Source organism: Artibeus jamaicensis, unplaced genomic scaffold (genome assembly GCF_021234435.1).
Source record: "Artibeus jamaicensis isolate MK-2021 breed Jamaican fruit bat unplaced genomic scaffold, CSHL_Jam_final scaffold_847, whole genome shotgun sequence".
NCBI lineage: Eukaryota > Metazoa > Chordata > Mammalia > Chiroptera > Phyllostomidae > Artibeus > Artibeus jamaicensis.
The window spans coordinates 1,649,669-1,666,350 of record NW_026522057.1 but is presented as its reverse complement, the minus strand read 5'-3'; the positions used below and the strand labels follow the sequence as shown (position 1 = coordinate 1,666,350).

The following is a 16,682-nucleotide window of genomic DNA, read 5'->3' as shown; positions in this document are numbered from 1 at the left end:
TATCCCTGGCTCTCAATCATTGGCTGACTCATTTGATATGGGTCAGGTATTGGTCAGCTGGGACGATGGTCAGGGAGAGTCTCCACCCCGTAGACCTCCCCCTTGGAGGGGTCTAGGGGGAGAGTTGCTGTATTCTGGGAATGGTGAGGGTCTCTCTTCTCAACCCCATCTGTCCTACGAGGTGGACGACAGTGCCTTTTGACGTACATCATCTAGCTACCTCTGCCATCCCCTACTATCGCAGCTCCAAAGGAGAGGTAGAAAACCGAACAAAACGGCCTAGGGAGCGCGTGCGTGGGCCCATCCTCCACCCAGTGGGGTGAGGCATATCGTAAATGGTGGAGTGGGTAAGAGGCAGTGGGGAAAACTGTAGGTGAAGACTTAGAGAATACTCTGTTCGTGAGGGACACAAAGAGGCAAGGGAATACAGTTTTGGGGTTTTGGTGGGGTTTTTTTTTGCATGTATTCATGCATTTAACAGATGTTTACTGAGCACCTGTTATATAGATGAGCTCTAGTAAGGATTAAGCGTTTCACCCTGACTTCCATAATTCTTAAAGCGAAAAGGAGCTCAGAAAGTGTTGAAGGGACAATTGTGACAGTAGGGATGGATCTTGAGGTGGACCTTGAAAGACTTGTGGAGATACGGGAGCGTGGGGAAGAACTCTTTGCAGGAGCTCAGAAAGGGAAAACTGAGGAGTGCCATAAATTGCAAATTATGAGCATATTATGGCCAGAGGAGATACTAACGTGAGAGTAACCTTGGAAGAATAGTTAGCTCCCACCCTAGAGGTTCTCCATTGCCAAGCTCAGTTTTGACTATTGGTAGATCTACTGATGGTAAAAATTTTCCAATGTGTTTCTTATGATTACAAGAGCTTAGATTTTATCTTGGGGACAGTCGGGAGTCATTTCAGGGCTTTAGCAAAGGACTAACAATCATTTATGCTTTAGAAAGATCAATGCAAAGAACAGATTGCAGGGAGACCAGTTAGAAAGTTGTCTCCGTAATGGGAAAGCATTGCAGTGTCCTAAAACATAGAAAGGTAGCAGGATCGAATTGGGAATGGATTCCTTTGACACTTGTAGCTAAAAAGAACTAGACTTGGCACCTGGTGGGGCAAAGCAGGAGAAAGGAAGGATGACTTCTAAATTCCTGACTTGGGCAAACAGGAGAGGAAGTGGGGTTTTCAGGAGAGGGTAAGTCTGGGCCTGGTGAATTTGAGGTGCCTGTGGGAAATCCAAGCAGAGGCATCCAGCAGGCAGTTGAGTGGGCCTGACTGGAGGTTACCAGATAAGCCTAAACTGGAAATAGAAATGTGGTAGTCTGTCATGCCTTACAGATGGCAGCCTCACCAGTAGATTGATTTATTGGGCTGGCCAGGGAGTATGTAGAATAAAAGGAGGAGAGGGCTGAGAACAGATCGCCAAGAAGTACTCAAGTCTGAGGGTCTGGCAAAGGAGAATGGTAAGATCATTCTCCTGAGGGTCATGGTATTTCAGAAGCCAGGGGAGGAAGGTGTTGAAGGCTGATGACTAATCAAATAAAGTAAGGTTTGAAAAAATCCACCAGATTTAGGAACAAGGAAGTTGTTGGTGACTTTTGCAAATGCAGTTTCAGTGGAGTACTGGTGGCAGAGGTCAAATTAGTGAGTTTAGAAGTAGGTGGAAAAGTGAGGGAGTGAAGACTGCATGCGCAATACACTTTTAGGATGGCTGGCTCTTTAGAAGGAAAAAGAAAGATGGCAATATGGAAGGAAACACAGGTTTTTATTCAGATGGGAGAAATGCTGTTGGCATGGATCCAGTAAAAGGAAAAAGATGAAATTATAGAGACAGAGTGGCAACCCTGGAAAGAGAATAATGTGGGGACTCCAAAGCACTGGTTGAGAAATTCACTTAGAAAATCCAAATGACATTTGGATTGTAACAAAAAGGAAGCCTGTGAGATTTGTACATTAGTAGGTTTGGTGGTGAGAAGTTGAGAGAATTTTTTTAATATTTTTTAAGATTTTATTTATTTATCTTTAGAGGGGGAAGGAGAGAGGGAGAGAAATATCAATGTATGGTTGCCTCTCGTGCATTCCCTGCTGGGAACTAGCCTGCAACCCAGGCATGTGCCCTGACTGGGAACCAAACCACAATCCTTTGGTTTGCATGCCCGCGCTCGGTCCACTGAGCTACACCAGCCAGGGTGAGAGAATTCTTATTTGATGGTTTCTATTTTCTCTGTGAAATGGGGAGTTGATATCAGTCCGTGAGAGTAGGGCTGGAGATGGTGTACAAGGTTTGGGAAGAGCAGAGAGGGGCTGAAATAGCTGCAGATGAGAATGGGAATGAGGTGACTGAGGTGGCATATGGGCTTCCGGGCAGTTATGAGACCAATTGAGGTTGGTGACCATTAACTCGCAGCAGCAGTGGTCCGCGTGTTTGTGTGGTATGTATCTTTCACCCAACAACGTTAAGCCATTCAGTGATGGGTACAGAGAGGTTAGTTGAATTGACCCAGGTTTGGGTTTTATCAGGCGGGTAAAATGGAAGGACAAAGGACGAGGAAGTTGAAAATCCTGGCAAAAAGATTGATTGGATGAACCTTAGAACCTAAACAGCATGGAAGAGTGTAAAAACGTTAAGGACTGGGGTTCCAATGAAGTTAGAGAACCATATCTTACAAGTAGTTGGATGAGAGAGTTAGAATCAGAAAGTGGAGTAATGATGTTTGATTAGTTCCAGGTGATGTCACGGTCCAGGGTGTGGCCGTGGGAGTAGCTGGCTGGAGTACAGAAGACGTTCAAGGGGTAGACAGGGCCACTGAAGTCCTTCTGGCTGGTGGCAGGACTTGAGGGAAAAGGGAAGAGGATAATGGTGAACTAGGTACTGAAGTCCCTGATGGATAGAGCGGGTTGCTCTGGAATCTGTAGATGACAGTGTGAGGAGGGATAAAGGTCCATACATCTGAATGGCATGACCCTAAAAGGATCAACGGTTTTTACAAGAAGGTGGTAGACTAAGGATCCAGGTTGGGCTTTGGTGAGGAGACATTAGCCCACTGTGAATCCTGATGTCCTTGGGCATAAGAGTATAAGCAGCCTCCACCAGGGAGGACCACGCAGAAGTGGCGCCTTGGGATAGTAGCAGCTTTCGGGGCAGCCTGGAGGTAGCCAGAAAGACGGTTCAAGAGAGAGAAGCTCAAGGAAGCTTTCAAAGAAGATAAAACATAGAGCAGTGAAGGGCGAGGAGAATGTGGGTAGAGTGGTTATGGTTGACCTAAAGAGTTACATTTTGTGGGGAGAGCATGAAGGCAGATCTGTGGAGTGGAGTTGGGGGCAGAAGGGAAACTGGAGTCTGTGGATAGAAGATGAGGGTAGGTCCTGGGAGAGGATGCAGGCAGGGGGTTTTGCAGGAAGGAGGGGGGGGGAGATCGTCTATGTGGAAAGGATGGCGGGACTTGCAGCTGGGGAAGTGAGGGGAAGATGCCATCTGCAGGAAAGTGATGAGTGGCAATGAGGGCTCTGTAAAGAGGGTATGAGAGGGGAGCAGAGGAGGGGGATCCTGTGAGAAGAAAGTAACAAATCGGAGTGCAGTTGCCCTCCAGTTGAGGTGGAAGTGAAGACCAGGACTCCCTCCTTAGATGGACCTGAAGTTTGGAAGGAGAATGTTTCTTTCTTTCTCCATCTCTCTTCTCCCTCCTTCTCTCACTCCCTCTTTCTCTCTGAGTGGGGAGCTGAGAGTGAGGAGTTGGGACGGGAGCCAAAGCAGAAGCCTCTGTCCCATTCCACTGGCGGAACCCGTAGAAACAGCCCATAGTGACTGCCTTTTTGTCTCCGAGGCCACCTGGGGACAGTGAGCCAGGCCGGCAGCCTATGCCCTAGAGGCTTCTTGCTTTTAGAAATATGTCTTTTGATTTAGAGGGGAAAAAGAAATTTTTTTTTAGAAACAAGACCTACTGACCATTTGATTTTATCATACCTCTTTTCGCCCGTTGCTAAGGACCTTTGGCTTAGTGCAAGAGCTGAGGTTTGAGATTTTGTAATTTTAGTATCTCTGCATGAGGAAGAACCATTTGGCGGCTATAGAAATGATTTATAGATGAGTCCAGATTTATTAATTACCTCTGAAGATGGAGAGGAAATTAAAAACAGAGTCCACCCTGGGCTGAAGACAAAGTAGGTTTGTCGTCCTTGCAGAAGACCTTGCCAAGGTTAGAAGGCCACAAACAAACCAATTTGGATCGAGGTTCCTAATCTGGATTTTAATTTCATGTGCTTTGATTTTTCAGGCCGTTTTTTCTCCAAGGTAAAATAATGACTCCCTTAATTGGCTGCCACTTACAGAGAGATTCCAATAAGCATGATGGCACACGTATATTTTTCTCTGGCATGCCGTGCGTGCTCTAGTTCTTACGATCAAGCTGGTGAAGCTGACTTTCACTGCATGCTGCATGCCATGACCAGTTGACTATAAATTAAATCCTCTTTTCCAAAAGCCATTTCCCATTAGTGCTAATTTGTTTGCTTCTCATTTCCACTGATCATTAGAGTCTCTGGTTGTGAGCACCAAATTGGAAATAATTTCTTCAGCATTTCAAAAAATTTTCTCCCCTTCTTGGATGCCATTTGGCTGCAGCTAAAGAACATTATGGTCTGCAGAGGAACAGTTCACTCCGATTACAATTTAACTGACCGCTCATGGCACTGAATCCCCATCCTCAGTGTCCAAAGATGACACCACTGCTGACATTGCTGTTTCCTGTCATAGTGGTGAAATGCTTCATAGACTTTGCCCAGACCTTGGATGGAGATCCTGCCGCTGTACACATGGCAGCTTTGGGAAGTTGGCCATTTTATGGACCCACATATCATGGACAGTCAGATGTAGCCATCTAAACAGGAGCTGGCTAATTTCTCATTTCACCCAGCAAGCATTTATAACATCTATTTTGTGTTGGGCATTGTGCCAGGCTCTGAGCACATAGAGATGGGGAAGACGGACCCCTGCTCTTGAGGAGCTCACACTCCAGTGGGAGGGATGGTCAAGTCGTACACCATGGTAGGCAAGGAGGTGGCATAGGTGGGCCACAAACTGAGAACCCCGAGCTGTCTTGGAGACTTAGCCAGAGGGCGAAAAGGAGGCTGGCTCTTCCTGACGGCAGAGCGGCAGCTGAGATGCAGAAGGACCTGGAAGGGCCTGGAGAGTTGAAAAGTCCAGGTCTGTTGTAATGGGGAGGTGGCAAGATGAGGTTAGCCTGCAGCCAACTTTTGAAGGGCTGTGTACACCACATGGATTTCAGACTTTATCCTGTAGGTCTACTGGCCCTCAGGACATCTGTTTAATGAATTACTGTGTGGAATTAGAAAATCAAAGGTTTCATTATGAGCACAGTGTGTTGCATGTCAGTTTAAATAACACTTTTTAAAGTGTTATTAAAACACCTGTCACGTGCCAGGGAGGATGCTGGCCACCCAAAATGCGAGGATGGAACATGTGGATATTGAAATTGCCTATCAGGTCTTGGGTAAAGAGAACGACTTATGGGTGGAAGTCATCTGTGAGCATGGGGAAGTGGCCAATAAATCAGCAATGAGACGAGGTAGAGAGATAAGGATAGGAGGCCTCACCACAGAGAAAAAGAAATGATTTAGAAATGGTGTGGAGGAGTCAGAGACTGCGGCGAAGTGTGGGAAAGCCGGCAGCCTCTTCATTCCCACTGAAAACAGTGACAAGGGGCGGAGTTGGGCGGTGGGGGGTTGGGGGAGGGGTCAGATTTCAGTTGGGGCAGAATTTAGATGAAAGCTCTGTGGACTGAGATGTTTGAAACTTTACTTTGAGGGTAATGTGGGGGGCAACTGAAGAGTTTTAAGCAGGGCAATCTGCCAGATTTGCATTTTTAGCTCTCCCATCACTGTGGAGATTACCACGGGGTGATCACTTAGTGATCACTTAGGAGCCGGTTGAAGTAATCCGAGTGAGGGACGAGGAGGTCATGAAAATAATGGCGGTAGAGAGGAAGATAAATAGACTGGTCTCAGGGAGATTCAGTAGGTCTGATTGGCAGAACCTGGCAGCACTTCAGACAAGGAGGGCAAGGAGGGATATGCATGAAAGATGGCTTCTCTGTGAAATGGACCGACATGGGAAGGAGCAGTGTGAGGGTCCAGCGGGTTAGTTGGGGACTAAGTGATTGGGAGAGTGTGGCAATCATACCAACGAAGACATCCACTAGTTATCTAGATGCGGGGCCTGCACCTCAGACAGCAGTCCCAGGCTGAGTGAGGTACGGATTCGGGAGTCATAAAGCCTACAGATATAACTCGAAGTGATGGGAGTAAAGGACATCACCCAGGAAATTGAAAAGTGTGAAAAGAAAACCAAGAACAGGAAAAGGAATTACAAAGGAGTCTGAGGAGGATCCAGAGTGAGGGGCAGAACCAGCAGAGTGGGGTCAGGAAAGGAGTTTTGAGAAGAGAGTCTTCCACAGTCTGTCAGAGACCAAGCAAGATGGCCCTGCAAGTGGCGAGCCACTGCGTGTGGCGATGCGAGGTTACTGGTGACATTTTGGAGCACAGGGGAGAGCAGAATTAGGGCTTTTGATTAAACGGAGAGAAACTGGACCAGAATTACACACAGATCTGAGTTCAATTTTCATTGCCACACCCCTTTTTTAGCTGTGAGACCTTCAATAAACAAGTAAACCTTTTCATTTTTGTCCCAATTTATTGACTTTACAAAGAGAGAAATATCAATTTTTTGTTCCACTTACTTATGCATTCATCAGTTGATTCTTGTATATGCCCTGACTGGGATTTGAACCCATAGCCTTGCCATATTGGGATGATGCAACTGAATTACCCAGCCAGGGCTTAATTCTTTTAAAATTTGTATTTAATGTTTTGTTTTTCCAATTTTCATCATATCTTACTTTGGAGAATAATTGAGACAAAAATAAATAATAAGGGGCTGGACACTCTGATTGAACGTGGCTGCCACATTTTACCTCTCCCTACCTCTCAAAACCTCGCTGACCTAACACTAAAGAAATGTAAAAACATACTAAGTTTCAAAAGTTCAGATAAGGCAGCAAGGCAATAGCCGATGAAAGTTAGACAAACATTTAGAAGCTAGAAGGCAGGCAGGGGAATGCTATCTGGCTTGGAGCACCCTAAGAAAAAATAAACTAAGTGCCAACAAGGCGAGATTACCAACAAGAAGCAAGTCAGTTCACCCAGTTTAACCTCCAAGAGGATTCGTGTTTGAAGCACAAGTTACTGTAGAAGGTCAGAAATGAGGTATGGAGCGAAACATGGGGGTCGGCTGAAGACTATATGGACAGCACCTTGTCCCCACCCCAGAGCTCCTCTCCCAGCAGCCAAACAACTACTCTAAACTCTCTCGTTGCATAAAGAGAAAGGAAAATGAACTCTGGGGACGCGGGCATAGTTTTAAGGGCAGGGGTGAGATACAGGGTGGAAAACTGAGTGATGGACAGAAGTCTACATACTGCAAGGTGACAGCCCCGGGCCCTCCCCCACCCACCCCAGATGCCAGCAGCCAGTTATTGGTCAACCCACCACCTCCTCCTCCCTGGGAAAATCGAAAAGTCTTCTCCAGAGGCCCTGAGGGCCCCCGAAGAAAAAAAACCTCCACGGACTGACATCGATGAGGTCCTTAATGAAAGACTGGTTGTTGCCTGATAACTAAAAGTCTAAAAACTGAAGGTCACGATTTTTAGAGCCTAGTATAATAAATGAAAAGCCCTGTGCCAAGTTATACAATTTCAGAAGAGGTTCTAAAAGCATCAGGAGTGAAAAAACAAGCCAGACAAAGGCACAGGAATGAGAACGAAGTCAAGACTCATCAACAGCAGTACTGGCCAGGCTCAATCCCAGGGAAGGTTATTCTAACATGGAATTACACACCCAAACAAGCTAACACAAGGTCAGAAATATTTTCAGACTTCCAAGAACGCACACAAAAAGTAGTTTGCATTTCTTTTTTTAAAAGATTTTTGTAGAGCCCTGGCTGGTGTAGCTCAGTGGATTGATCATAGGCCTGCGAACCAGACAATCACGGTTCGATTCCCAGTCAGGGCACATGCCTGGGTTGCAGACTGGTTCCCTGCAGGCCAGTTCCCAGCAGGGGACGCACAAAAGGCAACCATACATTGATGTTTCTCTCCCTCTCTCCTTCCCTTCCCCTCTAAAGATAAATAAATAAAATATTTTTTAAAAAATTTTTTTTAAAAGATTTTTGTAGAGAGGGGAAGGGAGAAAGAAAAATATCACTGTGTGGTTACCTCTGGCACGCCCCCTACTGGGGACGTGACCCCAGGCCCAAGCACTCACCCTAGACTGGGAATGGATCCGGCAACCCTTTAATTTGCAGGCAGCACTCAACCGCTGAGCCACACCCGCCAGGGGTAATTTTCATTTCTTAGGAAGCTACTGGAGAATGTGCTTCAGCAAAAATAGAGTGAAAACTAGGAAGGAAGATGAGGTGAATCCAGGCAACAGGGCGATCACCAGAGAAGAGGACAGAAAGAAATCCCTGGACAATGTTTGTGCACCAGGGAACCAGCAACCAGTCCAAGAACAAAAGACAGTGGGCAAAGGTCTCCAGGGAAAAGGTGGAACAGATAGATTACAGTTGAACATTTGCAAAAATTACTGCTACATGTTTGAAAGAAAATAGCTGTAGATACCTCATATTTTGCCGTGTATAATGTGCACTTTTTTGCTCAAATTTTGGGGGGAAAAGAAGGCTGCGCATTATACATGGGTATTAGCACTGGAACATGGGTGCGCGTTATTCACAGCAAAATACAGTACACAGAAAACTAAACAATTGGAAAAAGAAATTAACTCCAGGTAAAACCAATTAATTTGAGAAAGAAAACGTAATAGGTTACAGCTTGAGTACAGGATGTTTGTTTACTGGGCCAATAATGTAAACACTTGATTTAACTGTAAATTGTGGAAAACTACAGTATCATGAGGATAAGAAGGTAAAAATAGAGGTTAGAATGGTGTAAGAAAGCTAAGTCCTCAACTGCCAGAATGTACTTATTGCCTAAAATCGATGAATAATAGTAAAGTGCTGGTTTGCTAGGGCTCCCAAAACAAAGTGCCACAGACTGAGTGGCTGGAACAACAGAAACTTACTGCCTCCAGACTTGGAGGCTCTGATCCAGGTGCTCCATACAAGGCGTTAAGGGTTGGCTGCCTCTCTGACTTGTAAATGGCTGCCTCCTGTTGTTTTCATGTGGTCTTCCCTCTGTGTGTGTTGGTGCGCTAATCTTAGATTGGGCTAGGATCCACCCTAATGACCTCAGTTTAACTTAATTACCTCTTTAAAGACCCTCTCTCTAAATATGGTCATATTCTGAGGTACTGGGGGTTAGGGGACGAGGGGGGACACAGTTCCACTCATATCAAGTAGCATAAACTCATTATTTGGAAATGTAGAGGTAAACACCGGAAGAAATAGCCAAAACAATTGAAAGGGGCCGCCTCTGGAGTGAGACTGGAGGATGGCAAGGCATAAGGCAGGTGCTGTTGATGCTTTACTGAATAGCAAGTGTGGAGCTGGACCTTGAACCCGGTCTCATGTTGCATCTCAGGTTCCTCCACTCTCCCACAAGCACTGGAGTTCCTCCAGGGCCCTGGGAGCACCACATTCATCACATCTCCCACCGCACCTCGCCCCACACTCACTGACTTAGAGCTGTATCACTGGGCCCTTCAATGCTGCCATTTGTTTGGGGGGGAAGGTCTGTTTAAAAAAAAAAAAAAAAGGGCCCTGGCTGGTATAGCTCAGTGGATTGAGTGCCGGCCAGCAAACCAAAGGGTTGCTGGTTCAATTCCCAGTCAGGGCACATGCCTGGGTTGCAGGTCAGGTCCTCCATAGGGGGCACGTGAGAGGCAACCACACATTGATGTTTTTCTCCCTCTTTTCCTCCCTCCCCCTTTCTCTAAAAATAAGTAAATAAATAAAATCTAAAAAGAAGATGGGGAAGACTGAGATCCACGAGCAGACATAATATGGAATATCCCGCTGAAAGTTTCCCCCACTTCGTGTCCTAGAATTGCTGGGCGCATCTCCAGTAGCACTCTGACTTTCCATCCTAGAATGGGTCCATCTGCAGCAGGGCTGGGGCACAGGGTGCTCTCCTGCCACATACAGCTAATGGGGGGGCTTCAGCCCTTCCTCCCTGAGTCCAGAACAGCCACTCATTCCCCTTTTCTTGAGGCCAGTTTGGCTGTTGAAGATGACCATAGACTCTGAGAGTTATTCTCAGACTCCATGGTTTATTCTCAAACCACAGCCCATTAATCCAACTATGGAATGGGAACTTTTTGTTCCCGCTCACTTTTTCAAAAAGTCGTTTTTAAGAGAGTTAGTACAAAAGTTCAAGGAACTAGGTTAAGCGGTGCTTTACCTTGGCTGATTGGCATAAGAGGGGGCCAGATCCCCAAAGACCCCAAATCTCTGACCCCCTATAAAATGAGGGGGTAAGAGAGCCCCAGGTCTTTAGCAGGTGGCTTCATCCCAACTAGAGCCTGTGGTTCTTTTAGTTGCTGGCATCAGCAGAGAAGCCAAAGAGCTAAAATGTTAGGGCTGTAATGTTATTCACGGTGATTGATGCATGATCCCATGAAAGCTTTTGGTCATTTTTGTGTTTAGGTTGACCTGCAGTTATTCATCTGGCTGCTCAGGCTGACGGGATTTCGTGGCCGTCTCTGTCCCAGAGGCTACGTGACGCCCTTCCTGGGAGCACATGTCTGGCGTCCTCTGGGGAGTAGTGGAGGTCTGTGTGTATGTAAGTCTGTCTCAGCATGCTTCAGATTATTGCTTCCTAATAAAATTCTGATAGCCGGGCCCCATCAATATCTCAAATACATGTGAGGAAACGTTAATTTAGAATCAATTTTAGGATGTTTCAGACTGTAAAGTCCTTTTAACTAGATCTCTGGCAAAGATGTAGAAGCACTTTATGGGACTGTAAATTTCATGTTGAACCGTCGTCGTGAAATACACATCTCCCCTACACACAAGCTGTTCTCTCCATATCAATCATGGCCACTGCAAGTAATGTTTCACAAATATTCTGTAAATCACAGAAAACCCCATGATAATGTGAAATATGACTTTCACTTGTCTGTTAGACAAAAGAATCACACATGCCTCTCTCCCATCAGCACTAACATTTGTTATGGATAATAACACTTTCAATCACAACTATTTTTGGAAAACGGGTTTATTTTAAACCTTCCCTCCCCCCACTGAAAACATTCTCCCAAGGACACAGCCTCCTACAAACCACAGCCCATTAATCCAACTATGGAATGGGAACTTTTTGTTCCCGCTCACTTTTTCAAAAAGTCGTTTTTAAGAGAGTTAGAACAAAAGTCCAAGGAGCTAGGTTAAGCGGTGCTTTACCTTGGCTGATTGGCATAAGGGGGGGCCAGATCCTCAAAGACCCCAAATCTCTGACCCCCTGTAAAATGAGGGGGTAAGAGAGCCCCAGGTCTTTAGCAGGTGCCTTCATCCCAACTAGAGCCTGTGGTTCTTTTAGTTGCTGGCATCAGCAGAGAAGCCAAAGAGCTAAAATTTTAGCCCTTAAACTTGAGTCAGTTGTTTACTACCCTGACATTCTTAATTCCATGACAATATAGCTAGATCGTCCCTGTTTGAGTAGCAGGTGACCAGTCGTAGAGATGTATTTCACATGTCACTATAGCCATGTGGGTGTCGGAGGCTCACCAGCTTCCAGTGGATTGCCAGAAAAGCAAAAGCCCTAGCATAACCTACAGGACTTGTATGTTTCTAAACATTTTGGTAACCCATCTGTTTTCCTGCCCTCCGTAGCCACCTTCAGGACTGGTCGATCATGACTTCCATAAAGGAGCAGGCAGCAATTAGCCGGCTCTTGAGTTTTTTACAGAATTGGGACAATGCTGGAAAAGTCGCAAGGACTCATATCCTTAACAATTTCATCGAAACCAACCAAGGCAAGACTGGGCCTGAACTGGAGCAGGAGTTTTCCCAGGGAGCCAGCTTGTTCCTGGTGCGCTTGACCACCTGGCTCAGACTCACGTATCCTTTGCTGAACAGGGAAAAAAAAAGGCCATATTCAATAGGAAAAAAGGGGAGATTACTGAGGGAACTCTTCTCTCTATTCTAAGATTTTAGAACAGGATACCTGGTGATCAAAATATCATCCCAAAAGTCAAGAATTCCCTCAACTTCCTGTCTTTCCAACCTGCAAATGTACCCTTATTCTTACTCCTGACCTCTTTGGTGCCCATCAGGATCGAAGGTGGGATTCCTTCTGTCTCTATTCCTTCTGCCCGCTGCTGGGACTGCACTTGGGTCCCCTTCCACCTTCTCCAGGACTTCATTCTTTCTCTCCTATAGTTTCTACCTTTTCCTCATTACCACCTTTTTTCATCAGCGTGCATGTCTGCTCAGGTCTCTTCTACCTTAATTAAATCCCTGTCTCAAACCTCTGTTCCTCCCAGTTCTTTCACTCTGTGGGGAAGCTTCTTTCTAGAAAAGGTTGTTGGTCTCTGTCTCCATTTCCTTACCTCTCTTTTCTCTGCCACCCAATGCGGTTTGACTGCTGTCCCCTCCTCTCCACTCTGCAGGACTTGCCAAGGCTACTGGTGGCTTTTTCATTGTCTTTATGCGTGACCTCTCAGGTGCATTTGTCAGTCAGCCATTCCCACTTCTTAAAACGCTCCTCCCTTGGTTTCTTTTGCTTTTTTCTCCTTCCTGTTCATTCCGTTTCTTCTTCAGCCATCCCTTAAATGTCGCCATTTCTTGGGACTCCATCCACCTCCCTCTTCTCTGCTCACTCTCAGCTTCTCCCTGAGTGATCTCATCCACTCTCTACACCATTCCAGTTTAAAGACCCTCAGATGTGTACCCTGCGCACTTTTATCTCTGGAATTGAACTCCATATCCATTTACTCAACTCCCATCTCCACCTCCATCTGCCAGGACGACTCATGTTTCTGGCTTGGGGAAATTAAGTGAATGGGGTGCTGTTCTGTGAGGAGAGAAAGCAAGAAGGGGAGTGAGTTTGGTTTGGGACATGCTGAGTTTAGACACCTGTGCTCAGCAGCCCTAGAGGCAGATTGGGGCTGAAGACAGATGTGTCACCATCCAGACAGTGATGTGAGATCTGGGTGGATTTGAGTGTATTCCTGCTGTGCGCCCATAACACCCTGGATCCCTCTCAGCCCATTTCATTAAACACTTTCTCCTTCCCTGAACCCTCCCACTCCTCTAAACTCCCTCTTCAGTTGACTAATTCCTACTCCATTATTCAGATCTCAATTTAACCATCACTCTGTCCATGAAGTCCTTTTCTGAGCCCCAGACTAACTTAGGCTCCCCATTATATATCCTCACAGCACTTCTTCTGTCCTAATGGTCATAGCATTTTATTTTCAGTCATGCTTAAAATCTGTTCCCCACTGGACTGTAAACACTCCAAGGGCAGGAATTGCATCTGCTCTACTCGTCTCTGTATTTCTACCACCTAGCACAATGTGGGTGCTTAACACGCGTTTGCTGAATAAAGGAAAGAATAAGCCTGGAGAGTCCACAGCTACACAGAGCTAAGTCCACACAGCTCTCTTTTTCTTAGTTAAGTCACGTGAAATTATCAGTCAGACTCAGGCCTAGATCACAGGTCACAGGGAATACCACTTAATACACTGCTAGGTGGGCCCCAGTGTTCTCAGATGCTAGTATGCAATGAAAGAGCTTTAAAATGCAGATTGCCAGTTGGCCTCCCGACCCCTACCCTAAGGTCCTGATTTAGTAGAATGAGGGAGGGTCCCTCGGCTCTTTATTTCTCACAAGCATTCTGGGTAACTCTGATGCTGGTGGTTCACAGACGATGCTTTGAGAAACATCAGCACCTGTAATCTGGCTTTGTCCCCATAACTCACGACACGACCCTCCCCAAGCTTATGAGCAACCTCCCTGACACCGAATCTAGAGCACCCTTTTCCCTCCTTACCTTACCTGACAACGTTTTCCATTTGACCACGGCAGGGAGTGTGCGGGGCAGAATCACACAGGTGCAGACCCACATCCTACCTTTATTTATAACTTCGATACTGTATTTATCATGGATTTTTATATTAATGTGTATTTTTAAACAGTACATTGGGATATTATTTGATTAGTGAGTTTTTCTGGTGTCCCCTTAAATTGTATACTGAATTAAGTGCTTCAGTCACCCTGCCCTGGCCCTGCCTGACCACTGTCCCTTCTTCTTCTTCTTTTTTTTTTTTAAGTTCAGGGGGGCCAGTGAATCCGAGCTTGTATGTCCTGGATCCAGGAGTGAAGGGAGGTACAAAAGAAGAATCCGGACAGTTTGACCCTCTTTCTCCTCAAAGCATCACTGATTCTTTTTTTTTAATTTAATTTATTTTATTTATTTATGTTTATTTTTGTGTATCGGGGTGACACTCCGACCAAGTGGGCCGCCCCACCAGGGCGCCGACCACTGCCCCTCCCCAAGCTCCTCTCTCGCCTCTGCTTCCTTCCATCTCTGTGCCTCAGTCAGCGTCGCAGGATCCTTCCTGCCGCCCTCAGCGTGAGTGTTTCCGAGAGCTCTGCTTTCCGCCCATCGCTTTCCTTACTCAACCATCGCTGTCACTACCCGTATTCTTCTTCGTATTCTAAGTGCCCATCAGAGGGCTTATCGAGCGACTAAATGAACCACATTTTAATACACGGATGCATATTTGGTTTCTACACCTGCAATTATCCATAACTTTCTAACTCTTTGTGACCTTGTCGTACCACCGAGAAAACAGACCAGCTGAGTGACGTAGTGTTTTGAGTCAGTAGCCCCACTTCTTCTCCCCAGCCCTCTGGTCACAGTGGCTTTTGAAGGAAAACAAGTCCATTTGGCCTCCTCATGTTTTGCCACAATTAACTGTCACATAAGCCCAAACCCCTTTTTTAACTTTGAATTTCCAGAATATATGAGTGAGACTAAGGATTGTGTATTATGATGACAAAATTATTAGTTATTTATTGAGTCTTACTCTAGTCACTGAGTTATGTACTATACAAATATTATCTTATATGAGCCTAACAGCAAGCCCAGTAAATGACTGGTACTGAATGGTATTACAGACAGGAAAGATGAGCCTTTTAAAAGTTGAGTAAATTTACTAGTAAAAGGCAGAGATGAGGTTGATGGGTCTCTCTGGCCCAACGCCCACATGCCATCTGCCCTCCTTCACTGTCTCCCACCCAGGGGAGCCTCAGTTCCACCACCAACACCGTGGAGCTAAGCTGCAGGAGTAGCCACACACCCTCCACCTGTCTACAGGCAGGAAGACCCGACTGTAAGAACTCAGACTCTGGGTTAGGTCAGTAACCTGTCTGAGATTGTTTCTCATGAAGTGAATGACACCCTAATAGCACCCACTGCAGGGTGTGGCGAGCATGCACTGAGACAAGGCAAGCACCGTCATTAGCACAGTGCCTGGCACACAATGAATGCTTTGAGCTTGTTAGCTACTACTGATATTATGGGAGACTTCTGGACCAAAATTCCCGATGAGTGAGTAGCTATGAAAATAGGACTAGCCTGGGACAGGAAGAAGAATATGATGAAAATTGCTCAGCCTAGCTGGTAACTGAAGAAAAGAGGGGAAATGCACTGGGGCAGGAATGGGGCTGGGTTTGGGGAGGCAGGGTGGAAGACTCGGTGGGAAGAGGGAGACTACCATGTGGGCTGATGGCCAGGCTTCCAGCTGTAGCAGCAACAGGCAGAAGAGCCTGGCTTCAGAGCAAACGCTGTTTTTGCAGGGAAGAGCCTTTCCTAATGAGCCAATCTGTCTCTACTTCTATTGGCATCCTGGGAACCAGGGTGCAGCGGAGATAATTTGCCTCACGCACGCCCCCCCAACAAAGCACCATTACCTCCAACCCATTACATTAGCCTTTATCAGTCTTGGAAGCTCTCAGTCATCCTCCATGAGCTGCAATAATTTCAGCTAATTTCTTAAGTGTTCTAAGAGCCTGTGATGTGTTATGAGCCTAGTAATTGTTGACTGGTTCCTTTTCTGTTGTGGCTTGATTTCATACCTTATACCCGAGTTGATGCGCGCTCTGGGTGCTTTATTACAATGAAGCTTTTTGCAAAGGCTCACATTAAAAACAACATTAAAGACTGAGGTTGTTTTAAATCAGAGTTTAATTTTTCCTCTCTCTCCTCTTATTCTTATTAGGAAGACATGCAATTCTTCATAAAAAAAAGTGACCTCCAGTGTAAAGCTTTGAGCAAGTACAAAATTGAGTATTAATGATGAAGCTGATTATGTTTAGAGAAGACTAAGAATGAGGCACAAAGTAATGAACTATACTGAGACCCAAGGGTACCACGGTCAGGACACAGAAAGGTTTGGAGAATTGACCACCCACTTTCTCCACACGCCCTTTATTCATGAGAGCCGCCTTGCTCCCTAGAGAGCCTGTCAGAGCCAAGGTGGCAGAACTACCCCAGAAGAGCTTCCTGGAGAACCACGAACATGCCTGCCGCCCACACACCCTTTCCTCATGTGTGTGACCCCTTCTCCTGCGACCTAGAGGCCCTTCTCAGATGAAGGGCTCACTTCAGTTGCTGGGCATCCTAGGCCATTGGCGGTGCC

At 46.0% G+C, this 16,682-nt stretch overlaps 2 protein-coding genes across 2 annotated transcripts in view; one reads left to right on the top strand and one right to left on the bottom strand.

Moving 5' to 3' along the window:
• Positions 1–8,506, bottom strand: part of TMEM53 (transmembrane protein 53) — a 31,838-nt gene extending 23,332 nt beyond the window's left edge. The window contains exon 1 of the mRNA XM_037149261.2: positions 8,343–8,506. The gene's annotated coding sequence lies outside the window, so the exon portion shown is untranslated. The remainder of the gene's footprint in view (positions 1–8,342) is intronic.
• ARMH1 (armadillo like helical domain containing 1) overlaps positions 109–16,682 on the top strand; it is a 45,371-nt gene continuing 28,797 nt past the window's right edge. Inside the window, exons 1-3 of the mRNA XM_037149198.2 lie at positions 109–257; positions 10,681–10,804; positions 11,866–12,093. Of these exons, the coding sequence (XP_037005093.2) occupies positions 11,888–12,093 (206 nt within the window). The 5' untranslated portion in view covers positions 109–257; positions 10,681–10,804; positions 11,866–11,887. The remainder of the gene's footprint in view (positions 258–10,680; positions 10,805–11,865; positions 12,094–16,682) is intronic.